The 18765-nt window shown below is 48.3% G+C and overlaps 1 protein-coding gene across 1 annotated transcript; it reads left to right on the forward strand.

Moving 5' to 3' along the window:
* The first annotated feature begins 432 nt into the window (after positions 1 to 432).
* INO80C (INO80 complex subunit C) lies at positions 433 to 14833 on the forward strand. Its single transcript, XM_084887996.1, has 5 exons — positions 433 to 798; positions 7410 to 7520; positions 8639 to 8750; positions 9574 to 9641; positions 14476 to 14833. Exons 1-5 carry the CDS (start codon positions 640 to 642, stop codon positions 14605 to 14607), a joined length of 582 nt encoding a protein of 193 aa, XP_084744122.1. The 5' UTR covers positions 433 to 639; the 3' UTR covers positions 14608 to 14833.
* Positions 14834 to 18765: the final 3932 nt, after the last annotated feature.

Genomic DNA, 18765 nt, shown 5'->3' on the forward strand with positions numbered 1-18765 from the left:
AAGGCTAGTAGCTGTCTAATCCACCCAGAATGACCCTACTTTCACTGTTACATACATCAAAAGTGACCCAAAAGGGTCACTTTTGATGTATATATATAAATGGGGAAGGGGGAGGGAGAGAACAATAGAAACATCAATGATGAGAGAATGATTGCACGCCCCACACTGGGGAATGAACCTGCAACCCAGGAATGTGCCCTGACCGGGAATCCACTGTGACCTCCTGGTTCATAGGTCCAGGCTCAATCACTGAGCCACGCCCCTGGGGCAAAAAGGACCCATCTTCTGACTTCACTTTAGAAAAGTGAACAGGGTTATTTTTAAAACCCTGTTTTTTTTTTTTAAAAAAAATAATAATAATAAAGATGGCGAGATGTCCTATTCCTTGACCGCTAGGGATTTGCAAGCACGTGCCCTTTTTTGGGACGCTGTGCGCAGACACCTTCCGGTCCCAACAGAACAGGCTGCACCGAGCTCCGCCTTTTGGATTCGGCCGAGAGAAGCCGGCGGGCGGGCGTTCCAAGAGTCCAGGCCGGGTTTTCGGCTCTAAGTCGGAAGTAACCTCGAGCCGGAAGTCCGAGGACCTTTGCAGAGAAAGCAAGGGGGGTGGGGGGAAGGGAAGAAGACTCAGACGTAGGGATGGCGGCTCAGATTCCAATTGTGGCCACCACGGCCGCTCCGGGGATACCCCGGAACAGCAAAAAGCGGCCGGCCAGTCCTTCCCACAACGGCAGCGGCGGCGGCGGGGGATACGGCGCGGGTAAGAAGAAAAAAGTGTCTGCCTCTGGCTTCGCTCAGGTACAGTGCCCGGCGACTAGCCTGCGCATGCGCGGTGGCCGGGCGGGGCGGGGCGAAGGGAGAGCGCTTGCGCGGGGCCGCGTGAGGGCGTCTTAGCCGGGCCGGGCGAGTGAGGGCGCATGCGCCGGTTTGGTGACGTCAGCTCTTTGGCAGGACAGTTCCCCTGTCGCAGATGCAGCTTTTTCTTCCCGTAGTTTGGACGTGCGGGAATCGGGTAAACTATGTCCATTGACAGACATTTACCGAGTGTCTGTGAGGGGCAGAGCACCCCGAAGTCCTACGTGGAGGGCTACCAGGATGTATTGATAACGCGTGATTTCCCTCATCCTCGGAAAAGAGCTTCTTGATCCCCAGCTTCGCTCCCAAAGTGTGTTTGGTTTTACCGCACGGGGTTGTCCGAAGGATTTAGTGAGAATCGTGGTCGGAAAGCCCGGAGCAGCATGATGATCCAGGCCCCAGCATTCCAGCAGAGAACTCAACAGAGGAGTGGCTTAGAAGAGTGTGTGTCCTGGCTCCTGCATTTTACCTAAAGCAATAAGGGGGCAGCGAAGGAGTGTGTCCCTGTGCCCTCTCCAGCACGTAGTGTGGCTCCTTCACCCAGAAGGATGCTTTAGAGATGTTAACTGCCTGTCGTTTCTCCCATGGATAGTTAATAGTGCTCCCCTTAAAAAAAATACTTTGTGAAGGTGTGATTTTTCATACAGTAAAGTGCACAAATCTTGAGTACAGAAGAACCATTTGCTGCATATGTGGCCACCACCCAGATGAAGATCGAGAATAATATTAAGAGCCCGAGAAAATTCCCTGGTGACCCTTTCGAGGCATTATTACGGGGTCTTCCCTCCCTGCCAGAGGTGACCACTATTCTGACCTCCCTCACTATAGATTGGCTTTGCGTTTTGGAACAGAATATAAATGGAACTATATACAGAACGTACTCTTTTGTGTCTGGGTTTCTCTGTGAAACGGATTTTAAGTTATTCATGTTATTTTACCTGTATCCGTACACCTGGCACATTGTGTAAACATAGCACAACGGATGGACATTTGAATTATTTACCGTTTTTAAGCTCCTCGGAGCATTCCTATACAAGTAGGCATGGACTTTCATTTCTCTTGGGTAAATGGGTAGTAATGGAATCGCTGGGTCATAAGGTAGACATACATTTAACTAAGTTAGAAATTGTTAAGCAGTATTTCCCTAAGTGGGTGCACTGTTGTGCATTCTCAGCAGCAAAGTATGACTGTGGCAGTTGCTCTACATCCTCCACCTTTCCTTTTAGCCATTCTGATGGCTGTGTAGTACTGTCTCATTTTTTTGTTTCTCTGATTACCGATTACTAATTATATCAGTCACTTTTTCATATGCTTATCGACCATTCCAATATCAATTGTTTCTAATTGGGTTTTAAAAAAATTATTAATAGTCAGGAGTTCTTTATATACGATTGGAGTCCTTTGCCAAATATATGCAGTGCAAGTATTTTCTCCCAGTATGTCCATGGGACACACTGTGCTAAAGTGAAAGAAATCGTGATAAGTAATAATTACTATTTATTAGGCATTTAATATATACTAGGCACTGTTCCAAGCACTTTCTAAAGTTCATCTAATCCTCAAAACAACCCCTGTGAATTGTTATTCTACAGATAAAAAGACTGGGGCATAGATAGAGAGGTTAAATAAATTTGCCAAAGTCACATGGCTACCAAGTGGTAGAGTCAGGATTGGAACCCAAAACTGTCCAGAGTCCACATTCTTTTTCCATGCTGCCTCTCTTGACATCACTCGTATTCTGTAGCTTAGAAGATATAACTAGATATCTGATATAACCAAGTCCACCATGTGCAGAGAAATGCTTTGGGGGGGAATTTTGTGAGGGCAGTATTTTAGACTTTACAAATGCCTACTCAAGTTGATAAAATCTACAGAGACCTAATTGGCCTACATACTGAGTGTTACATAATAGGCTGATTTGTGATGGGTAAGCAGTTAACAGAACATCTAAATGAGAAGCAGCCGTTCTCTGGAAGGTTAATGTAGACTGCGGCTGATGGAAGACGCCTCTGTAATTGGAGGCAGCCAGACAATGCTGTACTGATTTGATTTATTCATTTAAAAAAATCATTCTATCCCAGTTTTTAAGAAAAATCATGACAATGTTAAGTTTTAGAAGCTCCTCCCTTGCTCCCCATTTTTAAAATGGACATAAAAAGCCTTCTTCCCTAGCAACTATAATAATTCGTGTTTTCTATGTATAAATAGTTCTTTAGCATTGTATTTAGTATATCCTGCTTTTCACTTAGCATTATTTAATGAGCCTATCTCTATGTTGATAGACTTCTCAAGGAATTAAATGCTCTTATTTAATTGACTAAAGGCCCGATGCATGAAGATTCGTGCAAGAATAGGCCTTCCTGCCCCTGACTGCCGGCACAGGTTTTCCTCTGGCATCCGGGCCCCAGGCCTTGGTTCCTTCTGCCTTTGCTCTGGCTGGAGCCTTCAGTGTTCGCTCCGGCTGGAGCGCTGCTCCTCTAGCTCCCTCTGACTCCCTCCCCCCCCCCCCCCCCCCCCCCCCCCCCCCGCCCTTCATAGCAGGCATCCTGCCCCACCCAGCCTCTCTGCGCCTGCGTATGCAAATTAACCTACCATCTTTGTTGGGTTAATTTGTGTACTCACTCCTGATTGGCTGGTGGGCATCTCAGAAGTACAGTCAGTTCACATATTTCCCTTTTATTAGTGTATATGTTACTGAATATTTAGTTTTCATCTCAGTTTTTTTTCCTATTTTTAAGTAACCCTGTAGTTGTAGACTAGGGTCAGCTTTTAAATCTAGAATACTATTAGATAGATGTAAGTAGATATTTTTTTTTTTTTTTTTTGAAAAAGACAAAGAACGTTTGTTTCTCTTTTTGTAGCCACAGACATAGTGCCCAAGTCATCCTTAAGTCTGAGTCAGCCATGCAGTCATGCAGTCTGGAGAGATGAAGCCATTTATTTGGGCTCTGCAGTTGGGCACAGCTGAGGCCTCATTGGCTTGCCTCAGTTGGGGGCCGGCATGCAGGCCAGGTTCCTCTTCCCTGGGACTGACATCAGCTCTTTCGGTGCCGCGTGTTCTTTCTTTCCTCTTAGGGTTCCTGTCTCAGGGCGGGACAGCTCATCTCGTAAAGTCTCTTAGTGTGATAGGTTTATTTATATGGAGACCGTACATCATATTAAATTATATTTTATTGCCTCCCTGCCTGACAGACATGCTCCTCCCTTTGACTGAAGGTGTCTCACTTTCATCCTGTCACTGACACAGGAGTCTCAGCCCGGCCCAAGCCCAGGGGAAGGGAAGAATGAGGGCACAGTCACATGGAGGGCGGAGTGAAAGAGGAACGGAAAGAGAAAACCCCGTTCTGAGCCAGAGTGGAGCATTATTTTGGAGCCTGGTCAGAGAGGGAAGCGGAGGCAGGACGCAGCTCTGGAGGGATGAGCTCAGTGCACCTCAGGATGGCTTCCTTTCTCCGCCCCTTCTTCCTGACTCCGTGTGGAGAGCTGGCCTGCTGGCCAGGACCAGAAGGGGAAGGAGTAACCAGAGGAGCAGGAGGGCTCGGTTTGGAAAATCAGTGCATGAGGACAAAATCTTCATTCCTTTTCTGACCCTCCTCAAGCTGTGCCCCTCGGAACGGTGACGCCAACGCCCCTCCCTCTTTTCCCACAGCCGCCCTTCCTCTCAGCAGATGCACTTGTCCGCAGGTGCGTCCTCCCCTTGGCAGAGCTCCCAGACCTGCCAGCCCACATGGACTTTTCTTAGTGGCCCCCGGGGTAGCACTGCCTGCCTGGGTCTTAGTGAGGCATTCCTGCCTGTTGGCGTTTTCCCGGGTCTCCCCAGGCCTGGGAACAGCCTATCCCTGTATCCCTTCCAGGACTTCTCCGTGCCTTTGACCTTACTTCTAGGAATCAGGGAAGAGGCATGAACAGAAAGGGAAAATGCCATCATTCAGGAGTTCTGGAGGAGATGAAGCTAAGGCACGACTTGAGGGCAGCCCTGTGAGCTGGGCCTGCTCTGTGGACGGTTCTGTAATCACATTGGAGGCTTGGGGCCTGGTTCTTCGTTTCCCTTTAGGATCTCCTCTTTGCCTCCGTAGCAGTTCTGTTTGCTTACATTCTCCCAGATGGGAACGGCATTATATAAGTAGTCATTTTCTTTATGAAAAACGCAATAAAATTTGAAACTTAAAGTGCATCTGGCCCCAGGAAACCTCTTTTATATTCTGCCTGTTTTCCTAAGTGGTCCCCAGCTGCCATGGTTTTCTATTCACTGCAGAGTTCTTAGAGTTATTTTTTTCTCTCTCTCACTTAATTTAGGCCACTCCGTAGGCCCAGCCTCCTGACAACCCATGCCCATCGGCCTTTGCTCACCGGGCAGTCTCGTGGTGCCTCCTAATGAATGGTTACAGTTCTCAGGAGAATGGCTCCTTGCCTTGTTCTGACACTGGCGGCGACCTGCTTACCGCGTGTGTCTTCAGCCAGCGGGCCAAGCTTCCTCCTTTTCCCTTGGACCTCCACCTCTCCAAAGAGCAGATGGCTGCCACTCTCTTTGACCTGCCTGCCAGCTACAGCTTCCTCCTCAGGTTCCATGAAGTCCCTGGCTCATTCGCTGTTAGGTTGGCCTCTAAAACTAGGTAGCTAAACTGCTATCAAAGCGATTGCACATGCCAAAACCGGTTTGGCTCAGTGGATAGAGTGTTGGCCTGCGGACTCAAGGGTCCCAGGTTCGATTCCGGTCAAGGGTATGTACCTTGGTTGCGGGCACATCCCCAGTAGGGGGTGTGCAGGAGGCAGCTGATTAATGTTTCTCTCTGATCGATATTCTGACTCTCTACTCCTCTCCCTTCCTCTCTGTAAAAAAATCAATAAAATATATTTTAAAAAAGCGATTGAACCTTTTTATATTTTCACAAGCCGTGTATAAAGATTCTAGTTTCTCTGCATTCTCGCCAACATGTCATTATGTTTTTTATTACATTCATCAAGGTGGGTGGAAATAATATCTCTTGTGGTTCTGATTTACATTTTTCTAATCACTAATAATGTTGAGCATCTTTTCATGCGCTTACTGGCTATGGGAGGGACCCTGGAGAGGAGTCTGGGCAGGTGTTTGAGAAGAGATTGTTGGGAGAACTATTGCAGCAGACAGGTCCTGTCTCCCCCATTGCTCCTCCCTCCCACATGGATGCCATTGCAGGAAGTGCTGGGGGTCGTGGGGGTGGCGAGGTGGAATATATATTTATGCATCGCAATTCTTACACTGCTGCTAGAATGTAAGAGTGCAACCATTTAGGAAAATGATTTGGCAGTTTCTTACGAAGTTAAGCATATACTTACCCTACATCCCAACCATTCCACTTCTAGGTATTTACCCAGGAGAAGTAAGAACACACGTCCTCACAAAGGCTAGACAGATATTTCATAGCAGCTTTTTTATTATTATTATTTCATCAACAGGAAAATGGGTAAACAAACTGTGGTCCATCCATATGGTAGAGTACTAGTACTATCTGCTGAGCAGTGTACAAACTCAGTGAGATGAACTGATCCATGCAGCTGCGTGGATAAATAAATCTCAGAAACATGCTGAGCTAAGGAAGCCAAACACAACAGTACATACTTCAGACTCCACTCATGCAGTTCTAGAACAGCCAAAAGTGATGTGGAAATCAGAACAGAGGCTGCCATCGAGGGTGGAAGGTACGGGCTAGGAAGAGGCATGAGGGAACTTTCTGGCAGGATGGAAATGCTCTCTTACCTCCATGGGGGCACGGCTTACACAAGTGTAAGCACTTGGCAAAACCCAGGAAACTACACGAAACTACACTTAAGTTCTGTGCATTTTGCTCTATGTAAATTATATATCAAAAAAGCAATGTATTGCCATTTGGGAAGATTGGAAATTGCATTACAAATCAGAAGTTATTTCTTACTTTGTCTTGTTTTTTTTTCTTTGTGATTCTTAGTTTAAAAGTTTTTTTGTCTTAAAGCACATTAGCCTGCTTGTCAGGGCACTCTGGCCGCAGCCAGCTGAGCTACTAGCCTCCTCTCCCGCTCTTCTCCTTCCTCAGAATGCCCACATCCTGTTGTGCCCCTTAAGCATATGAGCCCTAGCTTGGGATCTGGCTGATGGGACCCTTAACGGGGCTGGACCTTTTTCGTCTTAATATTTCAAGACATAGTTTGACATGATCAGCAGGAGTAGGGCCCATGTGGTGTCATGGAGAGCCTGCTTTTTTTTTTTTTTTTGTATACTGAGAATAATAACAGCACTGCCTTGTATTGGTTGTCAGAGTTAAATGAGCCGGCATGGGCAGGACACCCATCCCTGCGCTTGGCACATGTGGGGCCAGAAAGCATGGCAGCTGGGGCCCTGGCTTCTCCCGGTCTCCTGTGGCTTCTGCACAGCAGGTGCAGTGGCCAGTCCAGCAGGACTTCCGCTGCTGCAGGCCACCTCCTGAGCCTCTGGGCACACCGTCTTCCCCGCATGGCCTGTGATGCCATCTTATGTCTGAGAACTGTGGTAGGGAACTCAGCTAACAGATACTGACCCACTATTCTTACTGTGTTTTCAGGGTATCAGCATGGAAGCCATGAGTGAGAATAAAATGGTGCCCTCTGACTTTACCACAGGCCCCATGGAAAAAACTTCCAAACCTTTGCCATTTAAGGATCCCAACTTTGTGGTAAGCATCTCCGGTATCTGATACATTAAAAATCAAACACCCATCTTTTGGATTCTGACCGTGCTGGGCCTGCAGCACTGGTGTCCCCTTCTCTCCAGGGTGCCACCTTCCCTGTCTTGGGTTTTGTGGGAAGTGTGAGGGCAGGAGAAAAAGGGCCCATCCTTTAAGCAATTGTAAAGTGGAAACTGGCTACTTTTCCTGTTGTTCTCAGGGGACTTAATTACACTGATTCAGCTTATACATAGAAGTTGTTTTCCCCCATTCGTTTTTAAAATACAGTATTGCCAGTGCCTGCAACAGATTTTGCTCCCCTTTCCCATTTTATTTTGTCATCTTCATAGGACAGAAAAAAGAAAAGATTCCAGAAGGCATGCCATGCCTTGACATAACACGGGCCCTACTCTCCTGGTCATGTCAGACCATGTGAGTGAGGCACGCTTGCGTTTTCCAGCATCACCAGCAATTTGCAAGGCAGAGACTTGTCCTCAGAAGGGAGATTAGAGATGTGGTCATGAGTTTGAATCTAACTTTGTAGTAAATTTATTTTTAAAATAATGGGAAATCCCTGAGTGAGTTCTATAAAGTTAGACCCAATAAAGGATGTGATTTTCTGTGTGCCTGTAAAAAACATAATCTATTATTTCTACCTCATCACCAACTAACTCATGGATTTTGACAACCCAAAAGCATTGCTTTTTAATAAGGAAGATTAAAGGGCACAGTGTAATGCTTTTTTAAAAAAGGCTTAGGGGTGCCAAAACCGGTTTGGCTCAGTGGATAGAGCATTGGCCTGCAGACTGAAGGGTCCCGGGTTCGATTCCGGTCAAAGGCATGTACCTTGGTTGTGGGCATGTCCCCGGTGGGGGGTGTGCAGGAGGCAACTGATGGATGATTCTCTCTCATTGATGTTTCTAACTCTCCATTCCTCTCTGTAAAAAATCAATAATATATATATATATATATATATATATATATATATATATATATATATATATTTAAAAAGGCTTAGCGGTACAAACGATTGCTGACAGAATGAGGGGCATAGTACAGTAATGAGTAAGCATACATGTCACATTCTGAAATGGTACTTTCCGTTGATTTTGTTCCTCCTTTCCCAGCACTCCGGCCATGGTGGCGCAGTCGCTGGCAAGAAGAATAGAACCTGGAAGAACCTGAAACAAATCCTCGCTTCTGAAAGGGCGTTGCCGTGGCAACTGAATGATCCTAACTGTGAGCTGTTTAGCACCTTCTTTGAGTGTATAATGTTTCCGCTGGGAACTTTCTTACAACAAACCCGAGTTACTATGTTTGCATAAATGGAGGAAACAGTTTTTAACATAGGAGTTTTATAGTGGTGTCACTATAGGGAGATTGTGTACCTTTCCTCCTAACGGTATCTGTACTCGGTGTTCTCATGGATGTGTGGTTTTTAATGTCACTGTTAGCATGCCAATCTGGAGAAACAAGTGCTGGTATAATAATAATATTGGTTTGACAAACTTCTTATCCAGAAGTCTACTCTTAAAAGTTGTTTGCAAGAACAAGGCTGCCCCAGATTTAGTAGGTTTCCTCACAACCAGCTTCAAGGCAAGCTTTGTTTTACTCTCTGAGCCAGTGTTTTCCAGAGTAAATGCTTTAGGCTACAGCATTTCCAAATCTATGTAAAGTGCTGCTTTCTGTTCTGTTCAGCTTCATTGGAAAGTCCAGGTAAAAGTTTCCTTTAGCTCCTGCCCATTGCACGTCTTTCATGGGGGTGACAGGAAGGGGGGGGGGGGACTCAGATGACGACAAGCGAGCTAGTCCGTTGTCTGGGTGTGGACATGCCAATATCTGGATGCTGAGACCCAAGCAGTGGGTCATCTGGCACCTCATCACCCTCAGCTCGTGTAGCCCAAGACGGTGAACATGGCTTGTGGGCAGATGAGCTTTCCCTGTGGTTCTGCTAGAGTGGTGGTCCCTAGGGGCAGGGCAAAGCTGGCCCCTGGGCTGGAAGGGAGCTGAATGTTTGAAACTCCGTTTAGTTATCTTCTTTTTCTTTTCTCTTTCTTTTCAGACTTCAGTATTGATGCTCCTCCATCCTTCAAACCAGCTAAAAAGTATTCTGATGTTTCAGGTCTTCTTGTGAGTATAATTACGTCTCTATGCCTCATAACACGAAATTGAAAGGAAGGTTTCACTATCTACTTATACAGTGTTCAATATTGGCCACCACTGGTGCTGCCTGGAGCCCATAGACTTTGAATAGGTAATGGGTTTGTGCCGGAGTGTTCACATGTTTATTTCAGAGCAGCTGTGACCTACCTGGGCATCATGTGTGCAGTCTGGAGAGAGGATTGCTCCAGAAAGGAGACCCAAGTTTCCCTTCCCTGTATTTATATGAAAGATGCTTCATATATTACCATGTTAACTACATGAAAAAGACAAAACAAAACCCACAAACTTTTATAGTACTCAAGTTTAAAAAAGAGTGCATTTTTGAGGGTCTGTACTCTTTTAAAAAAATATTTAAACTTCTCTAAAGAGGCACTATGGTAAAGATAGTGGTTTTTGAACATAGTTTTAAGCGCCAGACCCCTTTTCCAAATGAAATCCTTTACAGAATCCCCTGGAGCCCACTGTGGGGGTCTGGTCCTCTGTCCTCCCCACTGCCCACCACAGTGCTTCTGGGAACACAGTTGGAAAGCCGTGGTAGGATGAGGGGGACTTAGGCAAGTCGTTGACCCTCAGAAACCTCAGGGAACCTCGTCTCCTTTTCAGAAAGTAGAAAGTAGGTGGAACTTTCATCTCACATTCATCCTTTTTCAGCACTATTCAATTCAGAAAATGGGCTTTTCTTCCTGACTGTAGAACTAGTTGGTCATTGCACTTTTAAAAACTCATCCGAATCATTTAAATGCTTTACATTTTTATAAAAATGTATGGTTCCAACTTCTATAACAAACTGACTAAATGATACACAGTTTTCATTGGTAAGGATTTGAGTTGTTATTGTACTTTTGAAAATAATATTATCTGTACTCTGAATTAGTCATATGTTTTAGCTTTCCTCCAGAGAGCATACACTCCTTGGTGTATTACAAACTTTTTAACATAGGAACTTAAATACAATGATTCTAAAAAAACTGATAGAGTAGAAAGTGCTGTAAAATGGAGCACACCTGCTTGAGTGTACATGTGGTGTGTGTGTGTGCGCGTGTGCATGCGTGTGCCCATGTGTGTGCGTGCTGGGTTCTTTTTGTATCCATTCATGGCATGTATCTCCTCCTAAAGGTCCCCTAATGGGACATCACCTTGATTCACCTTGAGAGAAATGTAGCCTTATGCTGTCTCTTGTTTACTGCCTGAAAATAGTTGCCTCATGTACTTGACCCTTTTTAATAGCTGTTTATGGCAGAAGAACTAGCTTGGCACCAGTTATTCTGTTATGGCCCCAAGTGGAAATTTCTCCCTGTCCCTTTTTGTGCTGAGCTTGTAGAAGCCACGGGTCATGGCCAGACTCGGAGGGTGGTCCCTTAGAAAAGATAGCTTTACCCTCAGCATTATCATACAACTCATCTGCTGTACGATGCTTTTCACACATTAGGAGGCACGAAAATCATTGTGAGAATCATTGTTCCAGGCCCCTTTGTGCCACTGGCATAGGACTTACCATGTTACATAAAACCCAACACCTCTTGCCCCAATGCATGTAAGATTCAAGAAATTCTGAATATGCAAAGAACTCAACCATATCATTGAAAGACAAGGAGATACATATGACCCGTAAATAGATATTCATGCTCACTGATAATTAGGAAAAGACTCATCAGGTGGGGAAGAAGTGACTATTCCCATACCTTGCTGTTTGAGGTGGGAACCTACATTGGTACTGCGTCTTTGGATGTCAGTTAGGCAGTGCCTACTGAGACCAAGAAGCAAAGCCTGCGATCTGGCATTGCCTTCCAGCCGGCTCCCTTAGAAACGGTGCCCAAGGAGCTGCGTGCAGAAATGTTTGGGAGGAAACGGATTTGCAGAATATTGGAGACAGCATAAAGGTCAATCAGCGGGAGAAAGGGGAGTATTTTCATCCTAGTCTGTGAGCTTGTATGTAACAACGAGGATTAACTTCCAAGATACGTTGTTTACTGAAAGGTAGAAAGCAAGGTGGGCAGCACTGAACCACCCAAGTAAAAATCAGCACGTGCTTACGGGAAAAACGTGAGTGATTTCTCTGGTGTGTGTATGTTTGCGTGAGGAATACGGCCACCGGTCTGGAAGGTACCCACCTAGCAGTGGTGTCCTCAGGGGAAGGCCAAGGACTTGGGATGGTAGAAGGGGACTTCAGTCTTAATCGAAACGTTGTCTTTTTTCTGTTCCCATTTTAGAGGAAACTATGTTCATCTGTTACTTGTATAAATTAAAGTTACATCATTAAAAAATAAGCCCAGCTCATGTTTGTACTGACCCACCTTTCCCCAGCCAGCCAAGCAACTGTTTCCCTGCGTGTGGGCAGGGCAGGGGGCACGCAGGGTCACATCTGTGTTGAGCTAGCCCTTGTTCCACAGCTGGGGAAAGCACGGCTCTGGGGGAGATGGGGGGCAGGGAGCACTGCGGTCACCACGCCCGGGGAAGGCCTGAAATCTGTTTGCTGCCTGACCTGGGGGGGAGGGGCTGGCCTTTGTCTCATTCAGGTGCCCGTGATGGAACCCGGAGGAGGTTCTGACTGGGAGTGCAGTTCTTTACTGGTTCGTCTGTGCCGGGTGCTCGGCACCCACCCCTCCGTTCAGAGCTCCAGGTCAGGTGCCTTCTGTGCAAGTTCTCGTCGGTGACCTCTGTGTTGGTGCCACAGGATCTGTGCTATTCAGCAGCCTTCTTGGCAGTGGATCTGAACTTGGGCGGGCTGGCTCAGCACAGCCCAAGTGGTGGTAGGAGTGAGGTGGCCACAGGAATGGAGCCAGGCCGGGCTGGTTGGCGTATGGAGGCGGGATGATCAAAGCCAGATGCACCCCTGCGGGGAGCTGCAGGCAGGCGGCCTCCCCTGCCAGGCCGTTCCTCTCGCCGCTCACGGCCAGGAGCCTCGGAAGGGCCTCGTTGCTGCCGCCTTCCTTTATGTGACTGTCTTACCTTTCATTCCTTCCGAGTGTCACAGAAAGGCAGTATCTCGATAGAGCCAAAGGATCAAAGCTTTGTTTCTTATAGAGCTTTAATTAGTCTTAGTTTTTTTTTAGAAATAATCTCATTTTCGCCGAAACCGGTTTGGCTCAATGGATAGAGCGTCGGCTTGGGGACTGAAAGGTCCAGGGTTCGATTCCGGTCAAGGGCATGTACCTTGGTTGCTGGCATATCCCCAGTAGGGGGTGTGCAAGAGGCAGCTGATCGATGACTCTCTCTCATCAATGTTTCTAACTCTCTATCCCTCTCTCTTCCTCTCTGTACAAAATCAATAAAATATATATTAAAAAAAAAAGAAAAAGAAATAATCTCATTTTCCTGACGGGAAGCCATTAAGTACCTAAGGAGATCCCAGTGGCAGAATTGGAGCCTTAGCATGTGAGAAACCTATGACTCAGTTCCCTGCGGCCTGTAGCTCCTTCACGCCCTCCCTGATCAAAGCAGCATGGCTGCGTGCAGGCCCACAGAGGTGATGGACCCCGGGGCACACCGTCCACACTGGAGTGACGGGATGTTATGCGTCTAGACTTGAATGGCATCGCATCGTTTTCTGAACGGAGCTCCTTTTAGATGATTCACTCTTATGTCTTCTGTTTCAAAGCCTGTAGAAGCCATGTGCCTTGAGATGTATAGCGGGTGAATTAGATTCCACTCTGCACATGGGGAAACAGACCAGCAGGGAATGTTGGTATGTCAGAGGGAAACAGGTTCTCTTTTCTGGGGTGGTCCTGAGCGTCCATTCGGTGGCTCATTCATTCATCATTTGCTGTACAAACACTGACTGAAGGCCTGCTGTGCTCTGCCTTGTGCTGGGAGCCAGGATTCCGTGATAAGCACACCACAGGGTTCCTGCCTCAGGGAGCCTCAGAGCTTAGACGTTAATCAGAGGCTCTTGCAGATAATATACGTAAAAGAAATATCGATCAGCATCCCACGAGGGACACGTGTGGTGAGGTGAGAGAGGATGGGGGCCTGACTTCCTGTCGGGGGCAGATAAGGCTTCCCTGATGACCAGACTTTGGGGGCTGAGTCCTATAGGATGAGCGGGTGATTACTGAGCACAGGGAGCCAAGGTGGGGGCCCCTGCCAAGGAGAGGGAAAATGGAGCGTCTCCGGATGGGGAGACTCGGAGCCTGAGAAGTTGGGACAGCCAGTGAGGACATGTGGCTGAGGAAGAGCCAGCAGGGATGTAGGAGCCAAGCTGAGGACTGGAGCCTCCGTCCCAAAAACAGAGGAGCCGCTGAGAGGTTCCGTAAAGGACACGATCAGAACTGCAAGTTGCAGAGACGAGCCTGGCTGTAGCTGCAAGTTGTAGGGTGGCCGTCCCTCCTGGTGGAAGCGTGGGTGCTGGTGGCCAGCCCAGCACTGCCATGGGGCCCAGGGAGGGCGAGGAAGGGGGGAGAGGGATGCCCTGGGGTAGGCGGAGGGCAGCAGGGAGGGGCATGGGGGTGCTGCTCCCTGCCTTGGGAACAGGTCTGCGCCTTTGTTTGAAGCAGGAGGGAGATTGAAGGCAGAGATGATCAGCATGAATTCAGTTTCGTAGCCCTTGAGGCACTGACCAGAAGAGTCCTAGAATCCTATGTGGTTACTCCTCTTCCTCCCGTTCATTCCCTGAAGCCTTAAGTCTGGGAAGATTAAGACGTCTTTGCCAGAGTGTGCAATTTAGTGTTCTTGGCGACTGAGTAAGACATGATGAAGATATATGTCAGTTTCTGTAAAATAGGGAGAAAAAAAAATTAAACTTGAACTTAAAATATTCACCGTCACCAGCTCTCTGCCCTTCCCTGTGCCGCTTCCCTCCCAGGCCAACTACACGGACCCGCAGAGCAAGCTGCGCTTCAGCTCCATCGAAGAGTTTTCCTACATCCGCAGGCTGCCCTCCGACGTGGTCACCGGCTACCTGGCCCTGCGGAAGGCCACGAGCATCGTGCCCTGAGCCGGGGAGCGGCCGAGGCGGAGAGCTCGCCACGCCGGCCTTGGACGCAGCTCTGCCTCGTGGAAGCGCCCCTCCAGCTGTCAGTCTGGAAATGTCAGCGCCGGGCCTTGGAAAGAATGTTTGGCTTTAAGGTGTGTTTTTCTCTGTGTTCCCTCCAAGTGTGATATTTCCAGTGGAGTTAGATTATATTTCACTTGTTGCCTCAAGTAAAGACATTTGACAAGAAAATAGGAAATTGTGCTTTTAATGTAACCCAGGGATGCCCCCAAATCTTTGCTTCCATGTTGTGAACTCTTGGTAACACATGTAGAGACGGTAGTGAACCCTGACAACTGGGCTGGATTAGTCCGGATCCCAGGGACTCCCTGCTGAGAGCGCGTTAGTGCTGCTGTCTGATCAGAATATCGGGAGGAGGTCCATTGGGCCTGGAGACGGGAGGAGGGCTGGGTAGCTTTAATTCATCTTATTTAATTAATCCCTTGGGCCCATCCTCGCCCTGGGCCTCAGCCTCTCTCCAGCCAACAACTGAGAGAGACACATGCCTGGTACTGAAGCCACCCGGCCTGGCATTTCGTGGTGGCAGCCCGGGCTGGCCAGCACCCATCCTGAGGAGTGGGTGAGAACTGTGACCCCTTCAGAGAAGGCCTTTTGTCCTGGTCCAGGACGCAGCCCCTGGGGCTGAAGCCCGCCCCAGGGCGGCAGTGTTTGCTCACCCATCCTCAGAGAAAGGGAAGTACTGGGCTGGGAGGAGAGGAGGTGGAGACGTGCCCTGAGCCTCAGTCCTACTCCCAGGTCTCTAGGGAGGACAGTGGAACCAGGCCCCTGGGTGTCTGGACCTGCGTTGCCTCAGTTTTGGGGGGTTAGGCAGGCACGCAGGGAGGGCTCCCCCGGCTCCCCTTCCAGGCTGGGAGGAAAGAAAAACAAAGCCGCGGCAGCCGGGAGAGCAGCCAGCAGGGCAGGTGGCAGCTGCCCGGAACCTGGCTTCCTTTCCGCTGACCCTGTGGCCTGTGTGTCACTCAGCACCTCCTAGTAACCAGTGGAGAGAGGGGAGGCGTGCTGTGCAGCTTCTCCGGTCCCCCGGGGCCGGAGGGAGAGGTGGGGAGCCTTCCCTAAGCCCACGAGCAGGAAGTATCCGAGCCTCCCGGGCAGGGTCCTCAGCCCCGGACAGCATCAGTACCCCCTGGGGCCTCGTTCTGACAGATCCGGCGAGGAGGCGCGGGGCCCAGGAACTGGCATTCTCACACGTGATGCTGATGCTGGTCCACAGGCCTCACACCGAAACTCACCAGAAATGAAGTCCTGAGAGGCCAGCGGCTGCTGCCTGGGCTCCTCCGGCCCCTCATTTCCGGCCCCCAGTCAGGCTAGGAAAACCCCCCGGCTTCCCTTTTGGTGACACAGAGTCAGCAAGCCAAGGGCCCTTCCTGCTTCGCTTCCACCTTCTGTTACACAATGAAAACTTGGGGCAGGTGCACTTTCTCCCCCTCCTTCTCCCCTCCCCCCCTCCCCCCCCAATTGGATAGAGCCACACTAACACTGTTCTAACACTGACCGCTGGCGGCTGAATCAGACCTGCCAATTCAGTCTCCTGGGCCCGGGGCCAGGGTGTGGGGGAGGGGAATCTGCCCTGCACAGGTCCACTGTGGTGGCCACACACACACACACACACACACACCCGCAGGCCTCTCAGCTTCAGGGCTTGTGCCATGAACCCCCTGACAGGGTCACCTGGGAACCACTAACGTGCAGGTACCTGGGCCACGCACCCTGGACCTGACCAACGCCGGAGTGGGCCCAGGCACCTGCATTTAGCAGTGGTCCCAGCTTGGCTGTGACTCGCAGGAGAGCGGGAACCGCGGCCTCCGCACGCAGGCAGAGGGGAAGCACATGTGCTGGACACCTGGCTCCCTCCTTTCCTGTTCCTCGCCAGGCTGCCCTTGCCAGCCTCATTTCTCCAGAAAGCTGAGTTTCAAAGGTCAGGCTATTTCTCTCACCCCGAGCAATGGGGGGGTGTGGGGGGGGGGGGAGTAGGGGGCGAGCTGAGCCAAATTAAAACTCAAGCTGTGAACAGTTCCAACAATGACTCCTCCTGCAGCTCTGTGCCAAGAGCCCTGCTCCGTGGTCCTCCGCCCTGGCTGCACAATAGCATCACCTGTGCTTGGGGGACGGCGAAGGGAGAGAGAAAAACACCCAGGGATTCTGATTCAGCTGCCTGAGCTGGGGCCTGGGCGTGGCTGTCGTTAAACTCCCAGATGATTCTCAGGTGCAGCCAGTGTTGAGAATCTTTGCTGTAACTACAGAGTATTTCACACAGGGTACATTTTCTTCACAGATCAGCTGGCTGTTTCCATCCTGGGGCCATGGACAATTTGGAAAGGGTTTCTGTGCGTGTGTGTGTGTGTGTGTGTGTGTGTGCGCGCGTGCGTGTGTTTGTGTTTAAAATGCATTTTCACACAGCCTCCCAGAGCTGGACTTGGAAACATGAATGTCACTAAAGACTCCTCCCTCTTCCATATTTATAATATCTGCCACATTCACTCAGTCTCGAGATTTGCTCTCTTCTTACTTTCTTCTTCAGTGTGCCCCCTTCCTCCCTGGCTTAGCACGTCACTTTCTGCCTGGACATTCTAGTGCCTCCTACCTGCTCTTTCTGATGGTCTGACCCCACTCCTCCATCCTCCCCTCTGCCATCAGAGGGCCTTCCCACAATTTTGGATGAGAACTCACCTTTGCCCATCATGGCATGTCCACTGTGGTTTGCCTCAGAGACCTTGTTAATTCTGGCATTGCCTATAGGATACAAAGGCTAAACTCAGCCTCTTACTACTAAAAGAGAAAACAACTAGCTGAAAAATCAGATTTTTTTTTCTTTATTGTTTATTGTTTAAAGTATTACATATAGTATTACATATGTCTCCTTTTCCCCCATTGACCTCTCCTTGGCCACCCCCATGCATGCATATAAGCGTAACCAATGGATGAAGGTTGTTTTCTTAAGACCAGACTGAGGCCCAGACTGCTCTGAATGGAGCTGGGCTCTTCCAATAGCTGATCCTCGTCTTTGCTGGAGGGGGAGAGCAGTGTGTTATTGGACACAGCCTAGAGCTACCTGTGATGTCGGACAAGCGTTTTCCAGAGCTGGGAGCAGTCCATGTGGATGAGGGGACCCATTTTGCCCTCACCTTCCAAGTTAAAGCATGCATCCACCTGGATTTTGAGTATATTTTATAAAGTGGGCCAAATGTGTTTTCATTGAGAAATCTCTCATTTCTGAATCCCTAGCCAATGGAAAGAGACATCAGACACTTGATGCTGTTTCCAGTGACCTAGAATCACTTAGCTTAGTAAAAATAAAGGGCAAGGAGAGAAACTAATGGCATGTGGAGTAAAGAAACCTGACCAAATAGAACAGAACAAATAGGACAGATACCTTGGGAAGAGATTGAAAACAATGTCCTCTTACAAATACATGAAATTACTATTGTTTTTAAAGTAATGCTCTGATAGGAATGTGTGAGCCCTATTTGGGTTCTTATTCAAACAAACAAAAACATTTTTGAGACAATTGGCAGTTTGATATTTTGATGATACTTAGGAACTCTTATGAATAGTTTTAGTTGTGACAGTGGTCTTGGCAACGTTAAAAGATTCATATCTTTTAGAATCACATACTGAAATATTTTTGGATGGAACGATATGATATCTGGGTTTGCTTCAGGATAACATGAGAGAGAGGAAGTGGATAGGGGTAGGGTTGAAACAGATTGGCCATGAGTCAGTAATTGTTGAAACTGAGTGATGAGTACATAGAAGTTCATTATACTATTCTACTTGCATGTGTTTGAATTTCTTCATAAGAAAATGTCTTTGGAAAAGCATATGAGTTTATTGCTAAAAGCACAGTTTTTATTACTAAAAATTGTGATAATTTTAACCTACAATTGGTGGTCAGCATTAGCTTGAAGCGGCTGGTGGATGCTGAACTTTGAGAAATGCTGCCTGAATGGAATGAGGTCTTAAATGGAGGGAATGCCCAGTTCTAAGGCATTTCACAAAGTCCAGGATAGAAGGAAAGACCTGCGGGCAGGTGAAGCTGTCCTCTATATGTTCTTCACAGAGGTCTTCATTGTGTGTTCTGTTGGCTGTACTTCCTGGGGAGAG

Source organism: Pipistrellus hanaki, assembly GCF_964339955.1.
Source record: "Pipistrellus hanaki genome assembly, chromosome: 6".
Taxonomy (NCBI): Eukaryota; Metazoa; Chordata; class Mammalia; order Chiroptera; family Vespertilionidae; genus Pipistrellus; species Pipistrellus hanaki.